The sequence below is a fragment of the Ochlerotatus camptorhynchus genome, unplaced genomic scaffold (genome assembly GCF_037179485.1).
Source record: "Ochlerotatus camptorhynchus isolate MF236.1 unplaced genomic scaffold, CSIRO-AGI_Acam_v1.1 ptg000274l, whole genome shotgun sequence".
Classification (NCBI taxonomy): Eukaryota; Metazoa; Arthropoda; class Insecta; order Diptera; family Culicidae; genus Ochlerotatus; species Ochlerotatus camptorhynchus.
Genome location: NW_027040763.1, coordinates 7,180,651 through 7,204,074, shown reverse-complemented (window position 1 = coordinate 7,204,074; position 23,424 = coordinate 7,180,651). Strand labels below are relative to the sequence as shown.

Below are 23,424 nucleotides of genomic sequence, written 5' to 3'. Positions count from 1 at the left end.
CCAGAGAGTACCTTGTCTTTCCTGGTAAAATTATTTAACAGATGTTTCCATTTGGCATACTTTCCTGATAAATGGAAAAATGCAAAAGTTGTTCCAATTTTGAAGCCGGATAAAAATCCAGCTGAAGCTTCTAGCTACCGTCCAATAAGTTTGCTTTCTTCAATAAGTAAACTTTTTGAAAAAATAATTTTGAATAGAATGATGCTTCACATCAATACGAACTCAATTTTTGCAGATGAGCAGTTTGGATTTCGCCATGGGCATTCAACTACTCATCAACTCTTGAGAGTTACCAATTTAATTCATTCAAACAAATCTGAAGGCCACTCAACTGGAGTTGCTCTTCTAGACATAGAAAAAGCATTCGACAGTGTTTGGCATGAAGGTTTGATTGCTAAATTGAAAAAGTTTAATTTTCCACTTTACATTATGAAATTAGTTCAAAATTATTTAACTGACAGAACTCTGCAGGTAAATTATCAAAATTCCAAATCTAATCGACTACCTGTTAGAGCAGGAGTTCCTCAGGGTAGCATTCTTGGGCCTATATTGTATAACATTTTCACTTCGGACCTCCCTGATTTGCCTCAGGGTTGCCACAAATCTTTGTTCGCTGATGACACAGGCATTTCCGCTAAAGGAAGAAGTCTTCGTGTTATTTGCAGCAGACTTCAGAAAAGTTTAGATATTTTCTCTTCTTATTTACAAAAATGGAAGATTTCTCCCAACGCTTCCAAAACTCAACTTATAATATTTCCACATAAGCCCAGAGCTTCCTTTTTGAAACCTAGTAGTAGTCACATAGTCACTATGAACGGAGTTCCAATTTCCTGGTCAAACCAAGTGAAATATCTTGGATTAATACTTGACCAAAAATTAACTTTTAAAGATCACATTGAGGGCATTAAAGCCAAATGTAACAAATATATAAAATGTTTGTATCCTCTTATTAACAGGAAATCCAAGCTTTGCCTGACGAATAAACTTCTAATATTTAAACAAGTTTTTAGACCGGCCATGCTTTACGCTGTGCCAATATGGTCTAGTTGTTGCACTACCAGGAAAAAAGCACTTCAAAGGATTCAGAACAAAATTCTGAAGATGATTTTGAAGTTGCCTCCCTGGTACAGTACTACCGAAGTACATAGAATTTCGAATGTTGAGACTTTAGCACAAATGTCCAACAAAATAATTAATAATTTCCGGCAAAAATCGTTACAATCCTCAATTGCAACGATTAATTCCCTTTATACTTAGATAAGATTTAGTTTTAGTTATTTAGTTTTAAGCTATCAATTGTTATACTGACATGCAGGTTTAAAAAACCTGTTTAAAATACTGAATTGCCAAGACAGGAACAATGTAAAAACACTTAGATATATATCATAACAATTAAGGCTGGTAAGTTACTGTAGTAACTGGAGCACCTAGGTTAAAAATGAAATGTAATTTATTTTGAAGTTGGAACAAATAAAGAGTTAAAAAAAAAAAAAAAAAAAAAAAAAAAAGTCGAAGTGGCATTCGCCTCCGATCCTCGGGCGCGTGCGAATAGGGAGGATGGAATTGCGTAATATTTTGCACACTCATCGTCATACTCAGAACTACACGCTCCCAACGACCACACCACTGTGTGGTGGTGTTCGGTCGTCGAAATTAGTAGCAGCAGTAGCAGTGCTTTCGGCGTGTGGCGTTGAAAATTGTTCTCCAGTAACAACAAAAGGCTGCCTGAAAGCAGCGAGCTGCAGAGCCCACATAAGCAACCATCAAAGGAGGAAGAAGCTGAACCGCTATACTATGGATCGGAATCAGTAGCTCTTCGTGAGTCGCTGCGGGTCGGTCATCTATGCCAAGCGTGTCACCCTCGCTCCAAACGACATACAGCTCGACAGCCTCATCCGTGTTGAACACCCAGCTCAGAATTACTCAACCATCTCTACAAAACGGTCCTTTTCAGGGCCACCAAAAATTTGATAAAGAGTATTATTTGGACATTGGTCAAGGTCATCAGTTCCCGCAAGCAGCTAGCTATCAAGGCTCAACCTGGTCTCTATAGAAGGTGTGGAACTGTTGGCCCGAAAGTATTGGTCCGACCATTTTCCAGAACACGCTGGTAGGAAGTGTTAAAAATCCATACAGAATTTGAGAGAAGTGGGAATAATTCGCTTTGGGTGTATATTCAGTCCAAGAAAGCCAATAAAATCAAATTTGTGAGAAAATTAGCTCTCACGAGTTCAATCTCTCGAAGTTCCTCCTTTTTTACATATACTGCACAAACGATACTTTCCGCCCCGCTCCATTCATATAATTCGGAAGGAAATCCTGTGAGGGGTGAATTAAATACACTTTAATACCAAAATGCACAAAACTTAAAAATTCATAAATAACAAAAAAATCAAAATACACCTTTTAAAGTCGGGTAGATGAATCGAAAATACTCAAGTTGACAGCTTCTTCGATTCTCTTCATCAACTTTCTCTTTGAAATAAATACTACAAATTTGATACGCTTACAAATAAAAAAATGGAAAGAGTTAAGATAATTGATGATTGATCAATTAAAAGAACTAAATGTTCACATATGTTCCGTCCACTAGCGGTCCTACGTCAAGCTTCCCTTCGTCCCCTAGGCACAGACCCTTCTACTTTTTTTTTTTTTCAATTGGATCTCTGAATTGAATAACTAAGTTCGAGTGTATTTTTAAGTGTATTTTTTATTATTGCAATGAAGTTGGTTGTTTCCACAAAACAATGAAAAAATACTCAAATTAAACTAAATATTGAGCTTTTAAAATCAAGATCATATTTACACAATCAACACTCATGATTTTTTCGCAATTTTCTTTGGGGGTTCCTGGACTTCTTCTTGCTCCATATCTTGATCTTCCCCATCATCATCCTCCTCTTCTTCGCTGTCGCTGATCGGCTCTTCAACTTCCGTGTCTGAATAGTCGTCGCTGTCCACAGCTTTCTGACGAATTTTCACAACCAACCCTGCTTTTCCGTGCCGTCGAGAATCCGCGCTAATGAGCACCTTTCTTGGTAGTGCGAGAATCGAATTTTTCGATTGCTCCTCACTCAATCCAAATATTAGACCACTACATGCCAGAAAGAGAAACAAAAAACACAATGAGAGTTTAATTAATCATGAAACCGCACAAGCACTTACAGATTTGCAATATCATACGGTCCCCGAACTTGGAACCGATTCCTCGCTTCACTGCTGATAATAACATTCTTCGACTTCCCGTAGGAGTGGTACTTGTGAGATCGATTGATAATGTCTTTCCGATCGTTCGAATTAACTATAGCCGGAGCGTACTTGATTTCAAACATTATATTTCTATTGACCGCTACAAAGTAGAACTTCCTGGCCATCCTGTTCCGGACGGTGTCCGAATTGTACGAAATGATATCGCATGGCATCGTTTGACAGGCGTGTTGAAATGCGTCCAACGTTCTGGGGATCACGGCCACCACATTGTAACTGCGGAGATTTACCGACCGAGTTGTGACCAACGTAATGGTACCTTCCGTATAGATAATGGTCAACCGGTTCAGCAACCGGAGCCGCCCATCTAGTTCTTTCTGTCAAAATATTACAATGTTGGTCAATCTAGGTAGAGCTGGAATTCGGGCATAACAATGACTTTCCCTACGCCCCTGGTTTGCGTGGGCGTGCCTTGCATTCCTAAAAATCATCGAGAGAAGTCATTGTTTACAAAAAAGCTGTTTCGCCCTAATTCCAGCTCTATCTAGAATACAGAAGTCAAAGCTAAATCATTAGGATACTTACACTCAACGGTTTAAGATCAATAGGAACTGGGATGGGATCACCTTTCTTGTCGCTACTGTCGTGATCGTAAATTTGCTCAATCGCAACATTCTTATATCCCACTAGAAAAGGTAATCGAAAAATAAATTTTTTGATAACACATTTTGTTTTCTGCTGTAACAGAGGAACCCTATCCAGCTTGTTTACATTTTCGATCAGCTTCGATTCGAAGATATTGTACTACTTACGTTCGATCAATTCATTCAGTATTCCTAGTAGCTCTTTCGACGAACTGTTGTAAGGAACACACAAGTCACTAAATCCTGTGTATTTATTCATTCTTACATTGAAATTTCAACACAATTCTTCAGTGTTCCGAAATTTCTGTTTTTGTTTACGTTCAACAAACACGTGCGGTGTTATTTTTCTGTGTACCGGCGTTAAGTTTTGACATTTTATATTACCAGGGCCGCATCTCTTGTTGAGGATATTAAAAAAAGGTAGGATTAAGGTGATCCATGAAAAACTTCGCAGTTGACCTGACAGCTAAAAAGCTGTGAGTGTGTGAGTGATCAGGTGTTGCCGATGTAAATATAAACAAACCTATTTTCAATGGGAACAATCTGGCAGTTCAACAGATTGACAGATTTCATGTTAATTTCAATTTATTGTGAAGTAATGAAATTGGGTTGTTAGCGGAATGCTAAATAAAACAGCAAAAAAGGTTATCTTCCATTTAATTCCACTTAATTAATTTTGGTATCCATGACAGATACGTATTTCGACTACAATGTGCAGTCTTCATCAGTGTCATTCCCACTAAAGAACTTATCAAAATCTTAAGGGGGTTAAGTACTCATCCCCTAGGTAAAAAAGTCAAGATCATATAGGTATAAAAATGAAACCACAAGTGGGAATGACACTGATGAAGACTGCACATTGTAGTCGAAATACGTATCTGCCATGGATACCAAAATTAATTAAGTGGAATAGCATTAGCATTATAGCACATCATTATGCGATTACAGTGCACTACTTCCGACACTTTGTATAAAGTACAAAACTAGTGTAAAATCGATTGTCACTAGTGGGTTATTCCGGTTTTCAGCTGTACCGATAATATTGTAAATTTTCTTCACCGTCGTCTGTTACCCAGCAAATCAGTTACGCCGGTTTCAAATCCTCAAAAATATTAATACCGCATAACCGACACATTCCCACTCCCAGGATTCATAAATTAGATACGTTAACCAGCAGTATCGCCACCACGATGCACCAGTATCGATTATCAATTTTACCTATCAGCGCATTCCACCCTGGATAGCTACTGCCCTGGGATTCGATGAAAGAGGCTGTCATTTCCTCTTAATACTTACTTTTCCCAGCTCCGGTTACTGTGCCATACAATCCTCCGGTCCACTCCGCGATTCTCACGGTAGCCTTCATGGGAAAAAATGCAGCCAGTTCTCCGGGCGCTCGATCTTGCTTATCGGTCCAGAGTCTAAAAAACACAGTCGCAAAGTGAAAGCTTGAAATTTTCACTATTCAATAAATGCTCTGCGATCCGAGCGCGAAGTTTGACACTTGACGCTTGGATTCTAGCAGAGTGTAATACCAACAATCAATACGAAACTAACGATTTTAAATTGGCTCACCACTTTAGTAGCCTATTGGTCCCAAGCAAACGATTAACGTACCCTATTCTAGTTGAAATTCTATTACTACACTATGTTTGTTTTGATTCGCTATGAAACTTTGACAGATAACATCAGGGGTGTGTGGATTCATGTAGAACATGCAGGGGTGAGTGAAATAGCTTGGGACTGCTTGGGACCGTTGTTCTGGTACTGAGTGAGCCAAAAATAATAATGATTTTCTTCGGGACCCAGTGATCTTAGAGTTACCTCTATAAGAATAGGGTACGTTAATCGTTTGCTTGGGACCAATAGGCTAGTCAAGTAGTGAGCCAATTTAAAATCGTTAGTTTCGTATTGATTGTTGTTATTACACTCTGCTACACTCAAAAAATTCTACACGTCATCATCATGTGTCTCACACTTAATTTTGCGCTTATTGTGAAACACATCCATTTCATGTGTGAATCTTATGCTACACTCAAAAAAATCCACACGTTTGATCGAAGTGTTTAAACAATGTTTTTAATGTTTTTTAAATGCACAATCACATTTACTTTAAGTGTATTTCACCTTGGTTCAAAGTGTTATACACGTTAATATCTAGTGTTTCAATCTTTGAAATGTTGAAAATCTTTCACTATCTATTCGTGTGTATTGCACATTGAATCACACTACTGTTCAAAACAGATGGATTTGAAGTGTTTTGCATTTCAATGCAATGTGAATTGCTTGCTCAGAAAGGTAAACATCGAAAACAAGAGTTGTAACTTTATCCTATCAACCCGCCTCATATATATGAGAACAACCGTGGCACAGTGGGATCGAACGAAGACTCCGGCAGCTGCACACCCCAACAGTCCATGATCGAATCCCAAATCAGACCCATTAAAAAGATATGTGTAAGCTCTTGGCCTCTGGCAGTTTTGTTTATATATTTGTCGATTCATTTTTAGGGTCGGAAAAGTAGAAGTCGATAAAGTAGAATATTGAACTATGATGTGCAAAGCTATTGATATCACCATATAAGGCACACATAATCCAAGTGTGTCACAATTCAAATCCATAAGGCCCAAACGCAATGTGATCGGAAACGGAACGGAAACGGAAAGTTTGACAGTTGTCACTAATGACATCAAGATGCCTAACCGAAGTCGATTTGGATCTAACTAGTTTTCAATCCGACAAGTAGGCTTACTCAGATCGGGCTTTTCCGCTGCCGTTGCCGTGGGCCTATAGTGTTCAGGCATGGTTCATAGAATCCGAGCGTCAAGTGTCAAACTTCGCGCTCGGATCGCAGAGTGTAAACAAACGAGCATACAATTCCACCACAAGACTGGTATAACGACGTGTAACCAGCCATACAAAAAAATGCCTAACGTTAGTCTCACGTTAGACTAACATACGAGCTCGAAACGAGCTGTAACGTCTAACAGAATGTGTCATATCAGTCTAATATTAGACGAACATTAGACCAAATGTTAGTCGTATGATCTAACGTGTTATAGACTAACGCTAGACTCATATTAGACTAACCTTCCGTGCTGGGATACAAACAGATTTCGCGCTAATTCTACCACATAGTTTGATAAAGGAGGTTCTTATCTAGCGTCCAAAACGTCAAATAGGTACAACAGGGAAAAGTTTTGCAGCTGAGTTATTGACGAAAGAGAAAGTCGATGAAGAGAATCGATCAATGCAGATAGGACCTTTTGAAATGTTTATCTAGAATTGCTGAAAGAAAATCAGTATACATACATTTTGACAGTGAGCATCAGGGTTACTTCCACTCACTTGCTATAAAAAAATGTTTTTCAGAATTATAAAATCATGAGATAGTGATAATTAGTACTTGTAAGTTACAAGATGAGGACGTGAAGTATGTGTTTGATATACAAAATCTGTCAATATTGCTTTCAGTGCGTCACAATCAGCAATTTTACGACTCGTGAGTGCTCACTCTGAGCGAACGCTCACGAATCATAAGATCGCTTTATTGTGACGCTCTGAAAGCAAAATTCACAGGTTTTATGAGTCAAACACATACTTTAAACCCTCTTCTCGTTACTAACAAGTACAGCATATCATTATATCATCTAATGATTGCATAATTCCGAAAAATATGTTTTTATAGTAAGTGAGTGGAAGCAACCTTGGTGAGCATGCATAAGGGCGTAAACGCGATGATCGATTCTCTTCGTCGATTTTCTCTTTTGTTAATAACTCGCTAGATTTAACGTTTGTCTGTGCATTTGCTGTTGGTTTTGATAGCAGGGTGGCCAGTGAATTTTCATTTCGGAATTCCGGGTTTTTTTCCCGGTTCAAATCTTTAAAATTTCCCGGTTGTTAATATTCAACCAAAAACGAAATTGTACGCATTTTTATAAACGTGTCCAACTGTAAATTTTCTGAGGTTATATGTGGGAAAAGTAAAAGCAGAATTACAGAAAATATTTTTTAAACTGAAAGTATAAATTCAACTTTATGAGTCACTTAAGGTTCAATTTACTTTGATGCATTTTCGAAAAATTCAAATGCAGTTTTTTTATCGATGCATAATTTCAGATTGCAAAAAGCTCGCGTCATTCTATTCTTTTTGCTATTTACACCCAATGACGCGAGCTTTTTGCAATCTGAAATGATGCGTCGAAAAATTTGCATTCGATTTTTTTTTTTTGCAAATGCATCAAAGTAAATTGAACCTTAATATAATCGAAACAAATCATTGATCTTTCGAGATACATTGAAAAACAATTTCTATCGCTTTTTATGCTCGATACATCTTATGGTCTCAAAGCTCTAGAATTTATTAAGAAACAGAAATTAAGGTCGCAAGGCCAAATGTTATCTGAATGAATAGGTTATAAAACAGAATTGTGAAAAATAAGTTTTTAATTTAAAAAAATGGTTCAGAAAAAATGAAATTGTAAGGGATATCGGATAAAGAAAATTTGTCTTCACTACGTTGTCTATACTAACATAAATATTAACCTTTCAGTACTTGCGCTGATGTATAAAGTTAAACACAAACAAATATGTGAAAACTTTCGACGTTGGAACTCACTCAACGTGAAACTAAACATGGTTCATGAAATTTAATACGCACGTCCAATAGACCAATACTTGAAAAATATTACTGAAAGGTTATTCACTGAAAGGATAAAAAAAAATGTGATTTAAGAAGATTCCCAAAATTCTGAGACTTTTTCTGTACAGTTTGAAACTAGAACTTTTCTTCAAAATGTGTGATTAATAACAATTTTCGTCACACAAAATTTGGAGAAAAAATAATCAAAATGAGAGATTTTGACATTTTTTCAAGATCACAGAAATGAAAAAAAAAATGTATTTATGAGTCGTGGAGTCATAATTGCCAAGGCTCTGAGACTTGCAAGCATTTTAAGGGTTATAACACATTACAGAACAATCGATAGAAGCTTGCGGACAAACTCTGGAATATTTAGTAAAATTTAAAAGTATTCAAAGTGTTGATTTCAATCAAATATTGAGGAGGATTCCCACATAATTTTCGAAGGAGAAGTTCTGAGCAGAATTCCAGAATTATACTCAATTTCGGAATTAGAAATTGTAAGATGAATTTGGAGAGCTTTATGTGAAGAAGAATCTTAGTGGTATAGTTTTCTAGATACAGTCAAAAAATTAATTTCTCCTAATAAAAGTTTGTTTACTAAAATACAAATATCTCTGGCTGTAATGAAGCTATTTCGATTATATTAGTGCCAAATTAAGAGTAAGAAAAATTAATTTCGATCAACTGAATACTATTTTTCAGTAAGATTAGTGGTATTGTTGGCACAACCATTACAAACATTTGTATTTACCTTGCTGAAATCAAATTTTCTTGGAAATATGCAAAACATAAAAATAAAATTAACAAAATATTAATTAACAACAATGCCACTAATCTCTCTGACAAATAATGTTCAATTGATCGAAAAAAAAAAATCCCCTTCAATTTGGCGTTCAAATAATTGATATAGCTTCCTCATTTCTAGAAGAAATTTCAATTTTTCTTACTGAAATTTTTCTGACTCCATTTTTGGATTCAGTGCACGATTTAACATAAGAATCATAGGTCAAACATTGAAGCTAATTTTGTTTACTTTTATTTGTAATGTAGTGTAAATAGAAATAATTTCTTTAAAATATTCCAAGGGGGTTCTAAATAAAATTTTGAAAAGAATTTCAAAGGAATCAAAGTATCCGTTCAAGGGAATTTTAAGAAGGCTTTCAATCAAGTTCTTAGAAGGGTTTCCCAGCAAATTCCAAAAAGAATTCAATTGTAATCATTACGCGAAGTGATTTTTGGTCAATTTCAGAAGAATTCCATGATAATTCAGAGAAGAATTCTAAGTTAATTCTGGAATTCATGTCATCAGAATTTTGAATAACGAAAAATTAAAACCAAGGAAAATAATAGTTCAGTTTCGGATTTAACAAATATTTGTTTCCAAAGTCCAGCATCTCCAATATTTTCTTTAAAGGCCCATGCACTTAACATCTGAAATTGAAACGACAAAAATCAAATTGTAATTTTGCTGAGTGATTTAATTCTAAAAAGAATAAGTCAGGAAACTACAGTAAATTATGCAGCAAAAAGAGCAAGAAATTTATTTGGTAAAGAATGACTCTGTTTTAATATTTTATTCGGAAATTCTCGTGTTAAAATTTGTTCCTATGGTATGGTTTATTTATTTTCCCGGTTCTTCCATCGCATTCCCGGGTTTTTCCCGGGTACTTTTCAAATTCCCGGATATTTCCCGGTATTCCCGGTTCACTGGCCACCCTGTGATAGCCAATAAAACCTATTACAACTCTGCATTGAACAAGTTATAGAAAATTGTTTCGCTTAGCTGTAGCAATGCAAAGAGAAAACCGCGTTAATTCTGAAATCCGCGTAAAAAAAATCAAAATCCGCGTAAATTCCGAAATCCGCGTAAAAAAAAACCGTGTAAATTCCGAAATCCACGTAAAAAAAATCGCGTGAAAAAAACCGTGTAAAAAAAACCGCGTAAAAAGCGACTCCAGTGTAATATCTTCTTATCGAAGAAAACGGAGCTGGTCGAGTTGCCATTCTTCTAAATACCAAGACAAGTTTAATGAAATTGCCATGAGAAAATTAGGGGAAATGTATGTAATGTCGGCCTAAATGTCCCTAATTTGGGCCCATAAATAAATTCAGCAATCGACTAAATTTTCAATAGCAACCAAAAATATCCATTAGTACCGTTCCAATGACGCGTTCATCTAGATAAAATTGATCAATAGCAGATTTTTAGCGATGGGCCCAATGTTAGATCCATAGGCCAACATTAGAGCCATTTCCCCTACTTCATCACTTTGTTACGATTTTGTTTTGTATTATGCAGCCCCCAAGTCCAAGGAATACAGGTGATATCTCAATAAAGCACAGCCGATACTCTCCAACAGCGGGAGAACCATCAAACCGCAAAAGAAGCCAATCACTTTAAAATTATTTTTTTTTTTTATTTATTAAGGTAAATGAAAAAATAAAACAGAAAAACAAAGAATTTCCTTACTTTTCTTTTCATTCTTTGCTTGTTTCCATTTGTTTTGTTTGTTTTTTTTTCTCTATATGCGTACGGCAATAAACGGTTCAATTGTTTGTTAATATGTTCACCGTCTAAAAGTGTATCGTTCCATTTCATTTCGCTTAGTTGTGTTTTTTTTTCTGTTTTGTTTTGTTTGCTAGCGGTAGTCTGTTTTATATTGTTTCATTTAGTAAATTCATTATGAAACGTAGTTTTGCAGTTTTTTTTTTGTTCTAGAATTATTTTTCATTTATATCCTTGTTCATTATAATGTACTATATTTATAGGTAGTTTTTTTTATCGATAAACATCGCTATAAGTTAGACGCAGAAGCATTGATTTTTATTTATCTCCTCCCTTATCTGGCCCACGTTTTCCTATAATTTCAAAAAGTGGATGAAATTTTTACGATTTTTTTTCTGTAATAAGTTTAAATGACAGCATGAATTTACCGATCCCAAACATACAAAATTTACGGACAAAAATTGGTTTTTAGTTTTTGTTTTCTCTTTTGTACCCCAACACAGCAATGAATTAAAGGGGCTCGCGTTTGTTTTTATCTTCAACAGTTCTATACAGTCGTTTTTAAAGGGGGGTTCGCTGTTTTGTGTTGCAAACTCTGATTCCTTTCTCGTTTCAAGCAAAAAATGAATCTGATCATGCATCTTCCCAGCCCTCGGTAATGTTTCGCTCTGGCTCGATTTTCCTTGAAAAAAGTTTCTGCTTGTTTGTTTGTTTTTTTTTGTTTCTTTACTTCTCTACTATCACGATTGGTATTTTTTTTGTTTATTCTTAGTTGTATATATAGTACTAAATCATTGTATCATTACCGTTAGTAGTTAAATCTTTCTTCCCATCGCCTTCCAGCTTGGGAACGCGTTATATTCTTACTGTTCACTGTTCTAGTATATCTAGTTGCATATTTTTTTAATTTTTCTTTTACTTTACTCATACTCTATAATTACACAAAAGAGACACAAAATGAAGAACAATCTCTCAAATATCACTTCACGCCGCAAAAAGATCAAATCAAACTAGTTACAAAAAGTAAGGTAGAATAACGTCGCACAGTCTCACACATTCTCTTCTACACGCACACACACACACATGCATAGCGGTATAAGCCATACACTATTCGCAACTGTTCATTTTTATTAACACTATATTTACTGGAGCCTGGTTACTTCTTCTTCTACTAGTTGTAGTTTTCTTCTTAGTTCCATTGACAGTTCTACACAGCGCATCCCTATACAAATTGCATCCAAACATATAGAAAAAGGTCATGGATCTTAATTTTACAACAGAACAAAATGTTGATGCGTTTTAATTTTGGAGAAATGTAAAAGTTAAATGCGTTACTTTTTTGTTTTAGCTCATTAGCAATGTGACACAAAAAGGTGTGGAACGAGAACGGGATTTTAGTTCAAGCAAGTCGGTACCGTTTGAATAGGAAAAAGAACATGTGCTGGATAAATTCATTACGCTTGCACGAGGATTTAAAATAATTTACACAGTTGGTTTGCTTTTGTTGCATGATTTTATTCGAACGCCAGGAGGCTTATCCTTTTCCTCGTGGTTTGAATCCTCCTGTTCTAGTAGATCTAGTGAAATTTACCCCTACACACTGCATGGACACTTCTGTGCTGGACAGAATAAGTACAAACTTCAAATCACAATCTATCTATACGTTTCTACGTAAAATGTTCCTACACATATGTATTTTCGAATTTGCCCAAGGGGCCAAGCGTAAATGACGTACCATATGTTGACGGCAAATGGGAAATGGGATCATCTAACAAGTCAAAACATGATGTCGTCGAACGAGAAACTAGGAACCTCCTGGTCCTTCTGAGAAGTCGCGATTTGAAGTTTAATTTTACACTTATTTCGCCCGGTGTATGATCAAGTGGCTGTGTACACTGGGGCTCAAATGTCAGGAATGGAGATGAGACGAGTCAACTGAGCGTTTTTAGAGAGGTTTCTGTCTCTGGTAGAATTAAACATGATTAGCCAACCATTGGAGCCCCTCACGTGTATACTAATGATGGTGTGTTTATGCAGTAATATAGCCTATACGGTTAAATCGTTAGTTGTTATCGACTGGTTTTCAGATTTTAATCCCTAAACATACGGCATATGTTTAATAGTTCTATTTCTACTCATTTCTTTCCATTTTTTTTTCTGTCACGCAAAATTCTATTTTTGTTTTGTTTCTTTGTTTATGTAGGTAGACGTACGAGTTTTAATTTCACTCCTTCATTGTAATTCATGTGTATATAAGTGAGGGGTGCTTATATCTGTCAAATTCACTTTCCTTGTGTGGGTGATTTTCTCGGATCATTCTTCCAGCTTGAACATTACTACATTTATGTTATTAATTAATGAATTAATTAATAATTCCATTATACCTATTATGATTCTACATAACCTGTTACTCTCTTACTCGCTCATCCTCTAATCTTGCACGCGCTGCGCTGCCTTTCTCCCGAAAATGGCCAGTTCCTAGAACATTACTACTAAAGTAATAAACATTGTTTGAGTGTTGTATTCCTATTCACGGCTTCACGCGATTCTGGGTTGTATGTTAATCTTTGCTCTAGCTAGTCTATTTTCTGTGTGTGGGTAATTCATTGCGAAAGGGCCTTCTTTGCATTGAAAATAAAAAAAATAAGGTAAAGAAGGATGACCCGTTCGCGTTTTCTTATCCTCGGTTTGCTGCAGCTGCAGCCAATTTGTTTCACCAAGATTCGCCAACAGACAGACGGTAAACTATAAGCAATCGCTGGATCTGCTGCTTGGATCCCAAAATTTAGGTATATAATATTATATATGTAAATAAAAACTTAAATAATGAATTTAATATTATTCAATGTTTCGTGAGTCAAGATTCTGGCCACGCAGACGGATGGATGAGCGGCGTTCGGGTGTGTCATGCCGGGAGAAAGTGGCGATGGGTTCCGGATTCGTACTTCCGGCGTTGTTGTTGTGGGATGGTTGTTGCTGTTGTTGTTGCTGCTGGGATCCGGGCACTGGGACCTGCTGTGGATCGGCACCGGGCGGTCGCGATTGGGCCATCATCTGGACCAGCCGGTTGGCGAGTTGCTTGCAGGAATCATTCTTCGCTAGGGAGGCAGTCGTTCCTGTTACGGTCGTTACTACGCCACCACCAGCAGTGGCCACCATACTGGAACCAAGGGCGACAGGGTCGGTCTGCTGAACGACGGCGCCGGTTTTATTTCGCTCAGTGGCATTGTTGTGACGGGAAGATCCTCCAAACTTCAGCATATTCCAATCGAACACGTAGTCGTATGTGTAACCTTGCCGCGCAAACAATGTTCGAAACACCTTACGCAGATAGCAATAATCTGGACGTTGCGTGAAATCCAACTGACGACAGTAGGACAGATACGAAGCGAATTCCCCCGGGAAACCCTTGCACAGTTCTTCGATAGGCGTCGAAAGCTTTTTTTCGGAGATCCGTTCGTACTTTTGCCGTTTGTTGGCAGCCTTCAGACCTTGCCACGGCAAAGTACCCAGGTTGAAATACATCAGCACATAGCCCAACGATTCCAGATCATCTCGACGGCTCTGTTCAATACCTAAATGTGTGTTGATGGAAGCGTAGCGAGCCGTACCGGTAAGATTCTTATTTTCCCGATAGGGAATGTGCGCCATCGTCTTTGAATCCTTATACTTTTTCGCCAATCCGAAATCAATTATGTACACTAGGTTCCCCTTTTTCCCCAGTCCCATGAGGAAGTTGTCCGGTTTGATGTCCCGATGAATAAAGCTTCTCGAGTGTATGAAATCGATGCGAGAAATCATCTGATCTGCCAACAGCAGTACAGTCTTGAGTGTGAAACGTCTTGAGCAAAAGTTGAATAAATCTTCCAGCGACGGTCCCAACAGTTCCATGACCATCACGTTATAATCGCCCTCCGAGCCACACCATTTGATCGTCGGGATTCCGACCGCGCCCTGCAGCATCCGATAGAATTTGCTCTCGATGTGCAACTGTGGGTGCTTCGTTTTGATGCATTCTAGTTTTATTGCCACCTCTTCACCGGTCGAAATGTTTGTGCCCAGGTAGATGTCACCGAACGAACCGGATCCGATTTTCCGACCTAGCCGGTACTTGTTGCCTACGCGTAGTTCCATGCTTATGTTCGATTTGCTGTATGTTTAATTCGTTACTTCCGACGTGGTCACCACTGCCTCACCGCAGCAAGGTTGACACCGATAGGCTGCACTGCAACCAAAAAGAGAACCAGAAAACAAACAGAAAAGGGATTAGTAATTAACATTTGGCGACAACCGAACAACGTGAATATGGATGACTCATTCATATTCGAATGACAGACCAGGGTAGGAATATAATAATCGCTTTCGGTAGATTGCGTCCAGCCACGAGCGGCGTGACGAATGTAAAGGATGATCAAAAATCACAACTGAACGAGGAGGTTCAGTAGGTACCATGTTGAATCTTGTACACACGTGCGAAACCAGAAGGTAGAAAACAGATTGAATCGATTACGAACAAACTAATCGTTCTTTGTTCGAAAACACGAAACATCTACGGAAGAGTGAGGGGTAGCAAGATGGAGTAGTAGAGGGTGGCACAGAAAGAAGAAATGTTAGTTTGTTTACTAAAAGGAACTATGAGCATTTCGTATTGCAAGTTTTGCTATAAGAAATGCTCCGCGAAATTCACATCAAAGATTGATCACTTGCATAGGACATCAATTTGATAAGGCATTTGTGACTAGCATACACCTTCCGGTCGTATGGAACAAGTTTAAAACCTTTTTTTTTTAATTATAGTCACTTTAACGCTCTTAGGTCATTCGTGACTTCTCCGGGGGTGAGATTTGAACTCGTGACTTTGGCGTGAGAGGTACCACGTCGGGGTCGCCCCCCCCCCAGGTTTAAAACTGTCCAAATCCCTCCGTTCTAATTTTTGCCATTTCTTAGGACAAATTAGTAAACTTTTCATGAACATTAACGGCAAAGAACTCACCAATACTGGCTGACCGCGAGTACTGTGCCACCTGTACTACTCCATATTGAGGTTCTCTCTAGGAATTCGTTTTATATTCTTTGTAACAGCCCAGATCACTCCACACTGAAACACATTCTCAAGTTTTTCATAAGAATGCACTAAAGCGTCTATCCAATTTGTTTGATTCACTTGAATTCTACTTAGAATTGCCATGCAATTCACCTCAGATATATCTTAAAAAGTTGCTCAGAATAAACTTGGAGCTCTAAATTCTTCTGAAAATTCACTTGGAATTGTCTTTAAAATTCTCTAAAAATTCTTTTCGAGAAGCCCTTGGAATTTTCCTCGAATTTCCCTTTAAACTCTTCGTGGAATTCCATTCAAAATTCGATTCCCTTAGAATTTTTCACGGCTCCTGGGATCCTCTTCACAATCGTTTATGAAAATTTCCACAGAGCTTCTTAAAATTGTTACTCTGAACTTTCGTTATTGATTTGAAGTTGTAGTCAGAACTCTCGTAGAGTTCTTCCCAAAACTCCTAAGGAAATTTTCTCAAAAATACTTTGGTGTCAAAATTGCTGAAATTCTTTTAACCTTTCAGTAGGGTTTTTGATCAAATTTCCATCCTACTACGCACAACCCGCGCTATACCTCTCTTTTTTGTACGGGTTTAAAGAAAATATTTTTTTCTGTCAGATTCAATCACCTTTTTTTTGGATTTGATAAAGAGTCACAAATTGTTGAGATATTGTTTAAAATCTAACACTGCCCTAATTAAAAATTACCGTAAACGAACGATAACCCAAATAATTTAACTATTCCACAAATGGTTTGGATGATACTCCGAACACGTCGTTAAGCAAATTAACCATAACATTTTTATTCGGTTGCTTCTTGATTTTAAATTTGTCCTACGAGTTTCAATTTCGCCCTAACGCCATTAGATTTTGTTCGTCCTACAAATAAACGTAGAAAAAAGGGATTCGCTAGGAGCGCTTCTTTTGTTTTGAGAACAATGAACGTAAATATTCATACAATGTGCTCTAATAGGATTTATGTTGTAGCTAATGAACTAACGCATAGGAACGAACCTATTATTATTTGTGCACGGTGAAATCATTGATATTTTTGGTCTTTTCTGATCGATAGAACGGAAATAGGCGATTACGACGAAGTAGCGCTCTACCCTACACTGAGGCAAATAAACTTAAGAATTTCATAAGGCTCGACTTATGAACGACCCATACGAAGTTCACAAGCGTGACTTATGAATGATTTTCGCCTAACATGAGGTAGCTCTTAAGTGGACCCTACACGATTGCTTTTATTGACAATAATCGTATTGTCAATACACTCAATATTGACGTCAATACATCAGTATTGACAATATGTCTGTATTCACATCATCAATATTATTGTCCCTTCGCGTCAATATATTGATACGTGTGGGGTTCGCTTTACACGCCTATAACCATCTTGTTTTCTCAAGCGTTGAAAGACGAGTGGTCAACACACAGGCCTTGTAATCTAAACGTCCGGTTCGGTTCTAGTCTGCTGAGTTTTAATATTGTTTTGTCAACATTATTTTTCATAAGGCAAATCAGTGAAACTCATACTGATTTCTTGTGGCTAAAATTCATAAGTGGATCTTATGGAACTCTTACGTCCATTTACCTCAGTGTACTGCGCCATACAAAGTACAACACAAAAACTAAAATTAATTTCAAATAATTTCAAAATTTCGCGACCTTTCACTCAAAAAATTATTACAATCCCACCACAAAATCACATGAATATTATGAGGAAATTCCAGGGCTGTTACAAGATTTCCTAAAATTGACCCCCGATTTCTAAAAAAAAAAAAATCCGCGACAAAAAAAAACCTAGAAATACCATTTGTATACTACTAGGGGAACTAGGGGCAATAAGGTCACCCGGGGCAAGAGTGCCATCCTCAATATATTTTGAAAATGAAATCATGTCAATCCTATCTTACGATGAACCTATGCACGCAGGGCTGATAGCACCAAATATATCCAAAAATAGTGATTTTAGTGACTAAAATGAGTAAAAAAGGGACCATTAAGTGACTAAAATGAGTAAAAAAGTGACCATTAAGTGACTTTTAAGGCACAAAAAGTGACCAAAAAAGGAGACTCAAGTAGAACTTATTGAGCTCCAATTTAAAAATGTATAAGAAGATTTTAAGCATTTTGTCAATATTAGTAGTATTTGTTCTTGTATGATCGGTATCTGTTGTAAACAGACATGAGTGATTGATTTTTACACTAGCCTGCTGCTGGCTACTCTTTCATTTTGTTCAATTTTCAAGATAAATCCTTTTTTCAGTAAACCTGTTCTAATTCATAATTGTTGCCCAAAATGTGTGTTACATTTTAAACATTATGCTATGAAAATTCATTATAATTATCGTTAATAAAAACAATCGCTATTGTATGGTTTTTTGCGTGTTTTACAATACAACAACCTATATAATCCGTCTTCATCTGCAGGAAAACACATCTAAATTTCAGCTGTTCGATGGAACACAACGTACCAAGAAGACTGGCAATTCTACTAGCTTTCATGCGCATCCATGTAGTATTTCATTTGAACAAATACCCTCAAGCTTTGAGCGTTGAATGTCGGAACTGTGACCCTGGGTTGGGTATTGTATACAAGCACTTATATGTTTTCAGCTTTCTTACAGGCAGGGCTGCACATCAGTCCCATATGAGTTTTTGTCAGCTTTGAGTTCGCAATACTATTCGTTATCTAATGGCATCTCCTAATGCATTACGGCTCTTATTAAATTTGACCGCTTCGTTTAGTGCACTATTGGTATTATTGTAATTGGTCAGAAAAACTGGAGCGATTATCCGGTAAAATCCATGAAAAATATTGATTAAATCAAACGGAAAATTACCAATTACGGAAGCACAGCAAAATCTAACATATAGTCAGATGTTTCAAATTAAAACCCTAAAGCTTTCAGCATCTCATAGTGAACCACTTGTTTTAATTAACATTTTTTGCAAAAAAAATGTAAAATGAATGTCTATTTCTTGGTTGAATTTAATGTGATTCAACCTTATCTTATGCTTCTCACTGAATAATTGAAGTTTTTTGTTCGGAACTATTTCAGAGGACCCCGCTTCTTGCTCTACGGTTAGATGCATTTGGTTAGCACCGTGTTGAGCGATCCGTGCATCTCTATGTTTTGCGGACCTCGCATGTTGATCGATGGCCTGGAATCCTTTCGTAATCGAAAATGATTTTCTACCGATTTTGCAGAACACTTCCGTTTCTGAATGTTTCTTGGCCCAATCCGATACCGTGCATCCACTGGAATCCACTTGCTTTAACCAAACAACACGGAAACAACATTTTCCAATCTTTAAGCACAGGGAAACGCAACAGTTGATACTCGAACTGTTAAAAAACAAAACAAAATTAATTCAATTCGTTTAGAATCTTAGCTTATTAATTGAATATGACCTGAAATTATATATTTTTTTAATACAATTAACGAGAACATCCAGTCTTTGAAAGAAAGATGATTCTGGTTCCCAAAGAAAATTCAGCAAATTAAATATTGCGCATTGCCCACCCTACTGAACAATCTCGCTGACTTTCAAAAGAGCGGAAATAGCCATAAAACTGCGCTTTTGCGTTGCATCGTCTCGATGTCTTTGGCTTACTTATAGGGAAGGGGCACTATCAGTTGACGGGTCGAGGACGATTAGAAAAACGTAAACAAAAATAGTATGTTTTTGTCAACATTTCGACAAGCATTTTCACGCGTATTTTATTAAAGTAATGTTTATATGATGATACGGGGTGAAAGTGTGAAGTTCATAGAGTCAGATTTTCATGTCATAGTAATTTTCTACTAAGCGAAACATTGAGTTTTCTCGAATGAAAATGTGTTTGCGAAAAAAGCTCGTAAAAATGCACTTGAGTAATGTGAATGAAAATTTTGATGTTAAAACATTGTTTGATAGATGTTCTTCAGGTGTACATTGAAAACCAACCGAATCAGTGCTTTAAAAAGCGTTTTTGATGAAAAGAAAACGCACAAATTTTTGCACTTATAGAAGCATCAATTTATGTTCAAAAAATGTTTCCTTTTCAATGTTTTTTGCCCGATAGTTACTATTCCATGTGAATACAAAACAAAACAGCCATTTTTTCACAGTTAATCTGACATCGGACATCGAAAGTGTTGATTAGCGACGAGATTCCCCCAAGCAATGTATCGAAAAGAGTGGACGACTTTCTTCGCCCTGTAGAATCATGGAATAGGCTTGATTAGTTTATGGCAGCTACATATCAATGATATTAATTGGTTTCCATTGTTTAGGGTTTATTTCGTACACCAAAAAGGCATACTTTACCTGCCGAAGGTAGCAAATATCATCCTGTTCAAAAAATGCCTAATTTATCAATTCTTTTAAAGCTTGGATGAAAATTTGTATAATTTTCTAAAAATTGAAGTTTGGACACACAATTAAACACACAAAAATCATCGATTCACAAATCGCCTCGTTATTCAACAATGCTCCATGGAATCATTGATTTTATACATGAAAAAGGTTGAACATAGCCACTTAACCTAAAAAACACATAAAAACTTTTGATATGGACTCAAACTATTGAAACGAAAACAGGTCCTTTCGTGCAACTCACTTTTTTTTTACATATTTCTGATTCTTCTCTTAACTCAAGTAGGTGTCGCTACCGTGCAACAACATCCCCGTATTCTAAAGATATTTTATTTTGGTGCAACAATTAGTTTTTCTCAAAAAAACAAAACAGTTTAGTTATACTTAACCAATTATATTACTATATAAACTCACTTATATTTTTCTCACTGAGAAGATGAATAATCCTTCATTATGTGAAATTAATTGATTAAAATTATTTAATAGCTTTATAAATGTTCTTATTTCTTAGACTTCAGTAATTCACTTCAACGAAACATGGAGTACACGACAATTTTAGAGGGAAGCCCTCAGAACTTTATAGAAGTACTCATCACTTCAAGAAGTTCCATAGATATTAATGAAGTTCAGAGAAGATCATTGGGAGAACTTCAAAATTATTTAAGAACCTTGCGTCAGTTTATTTCAACGATATTTGAAGGGTTTATTGAGAATCCTCCAGCATGTTATCTTAACTCAAAGCCTTAAGAGAAGATCATAAGTTTTCAGAAAGTTTTAAAGAACTTCAGGTAAATTTTGAAATTTTTAACGATTTTCCTCAAATTTCAGAGAAGTCCTAAAAACTAATGAGTTTTACAGAATTTTAAAGGAGCTTAAAAGTTTCATAGAAGATCCTAGAACATCAGAGAAAGTTTAAGAATTTCAGACAACTTTATATATTGAGAGAATTTCTCCCAGCTTCTAAAAAAAATAAACAACTTTTAAAATCTCTTTTGGAAATTTTTTATAATTTCAATAATGTTCAAAGCATATAAAAAAGTTCCATGAATCTCAAAGAATTCCAAAGAACAAAATATTTCAAGACCAAACTAACAAAAGAGAGGGTTATAGTTTTTCATTCAATATCGCAGAACATCAAGGAAGTTTGAGGAACTTGGCAGAATATGTCAGAAGTTCAAAAAGCTCTTTGAGCTTCAGAGAAGTTCATTGATTTTAAGGACGAAGGGGTAGGGGGTCTTAAATTATTAAAAAATGCTACGCTAGAAGAATGCTCCTTTAGAAAATCTGAGAATTCAGGAAAAGTTCATAGAACTTTAAATTATTTCCCAGAACTTCAGATAGTTTCCTTTCACATCAATTTTGTTTTTCGGATTGAAGTTCTAATTCAATTAGTCCAAATACTTAATATAAGATCACCAAGCTTCTCCAAAGCTGCTAAAAATCAAAAGAAGCTCCCAGAATTGTAGAGAATACGAAAAATCTCACAAGAATATCCCAGCATTTTAGAGAAGTTCTCAAAACGTCATGGTACCTTCAAGTATTTCAAAGGATTTTCCAGCATATACCAGCTTCAAAATAATGCACAATATATCTAGCATAAACCAAAATTTACAACACCGGTGTTGTGGTTTTTTTATAGTTCTAAATAAACCGAAACCAGGATTTAGGACTACGTTGAAGAAGCCCGTAGAAATGATGTGTGAATAATGATGGAATCGAAAACAACCAAAAATACACTAACGAAAAACCAAAAGCAACATTTCGAACGCTAGGCAATTTCCGGGACACTTGATAATGTGGGACGTTTTGCAGGACATTTGGTAATGCGGGACAGGAAGGCGAATCCGGGACGTCTTGTCACTTTAGCGTATTCCTTACGAGGCAAGGAAAAAGTGCGCCGAACACCTCAAGCCGATGCAATGCAAAAGCGCAGTTTTACGACCATTTCCGCCATTTGGAAAGCTACCGAAAAAGTAGTTTAGTTGGGTGAGAAATGCACAATAAAAAAACGCACTAGGTGGGGTTCTGTTTTATGAAATTTCTCTTGTCGTTGTTTTCACTGCGGAATTTTATTTTATTAACTTACCTCGACTCGCTAAAGGCATACAATAATTACAACATCATTTATTCAATCAAAAATCACACATTTTAGCACTTGAACTCACAAATTACAGCATAGAAAATGCCAACCTGAGATCTGCCAACTTGCGAATTAAAGAAAGCGGACACCTCATTGTTCGGCGGTATGTCTGGGCGAATTTTTCGCCAGAAAGAGTAAGAATAACATTAATCTCACTCATCTTCATATGCTAGAACTCTTTACTCCTTGTGTGAATCATTCGTATTCATTCACTCCACAGAAAATCCCCATAAGGATCTATCAACCTGTGCGCCATATTTCGTAGACCCGAATAGTAGTGAACTTCAGTCAACATTTAACCTGTCAAAGCGAAAAAGAATTGACCGACATTCCTAAACAGAGCTGAGTGCTATACATAGGTGCACTGAAAATGATTTTATGGTTGAAAAAACATTTTTTTTCAAGAAATATATTTTGCGTTCTTTATTGAGCGCCTCCTTCGCTTTAAAAAAGTGACTTTAGTGACTTTTTGACGAAAATAGAGACTTTGAAGTGACCACCTTAAAAAAAGTGACAAAGTCACTAAAAAGTGACCCGCTATCAGCCCTGTGCACGGTATTCCTATGAAGCATTCTAAAAAGTTCTGTTCGAATCGAAGTCGTAAAAAAAAAATGCAAAAAATCATTTTGTGTTGATGCATTGAAAAACTAGTTTTTTATAAGAATAAGGCATCATAAAATAAGGTTTTCGAAATTTCCAATTTATTTTTTTCACAATTTCTGCATTGAGACGTCACTATTGATGGTTGATTGAAACATTAGTAACAATAAATTATTAAATATTTTCTTTAATTAATCAAAAATTATATTCCACATTAACATTTTTTGATGGGGTTTAATTTTAATTTCAATGGTGATACATG

General features: G+C 36.4%; 2 protein-coding genes across 2 annotated transcripts in view; both read right to left on the bottom strand.

Moving 5' to 3' along the window:
- Positions 1–2,777: 2,777 nt before the first annotated feature.
- Rpp30 (ribonuclease P protein subunit Rpp30) lies at positions 2,778–4,170 on the bottom strand. The gene is made up of 4 exons (XM_065227739.1): positions 4,020–4,170; positions 3,793–3,893; positions 3,166–3,584; positions 2,778–3,094 (listed from the first exon to the last, which is right to left on the bottom strand). The coding sequence occupies exons 1-4, from the start codon at positions 4,108–4,110 to the stop codon at positions 2,818–2,820; spliced, it is 888 nt and encodes a 295-aa protein (XP_065083811.1). The 5' UTR covers positions 4,111–4,170; the 3' UTR covers positions 2,778–2,817.
- Positions 4,171–10,998: 6,828 nt separating this feature from the next.
- dco (discs overgrown) overlaps positions 10,999–23,424 on the bottom strand; it is a 33,145-nt gene continuing 20,719 nt past the window's right edge. The window contains exon 4 of the mRNA XM_065227556.1: positions 10,999–15,227. Coding sequence (XP_065083628.1) covers positions 13,841–15,136 — 1,296 coding nt within the window. The 5' untranslated portion in view covers positions 15,137–15,227 and the 3' untranslated portion in view covers positions 10,999–13,840. The remainder of the gene's footprint in view (positions 15,228–23,424) is intronic.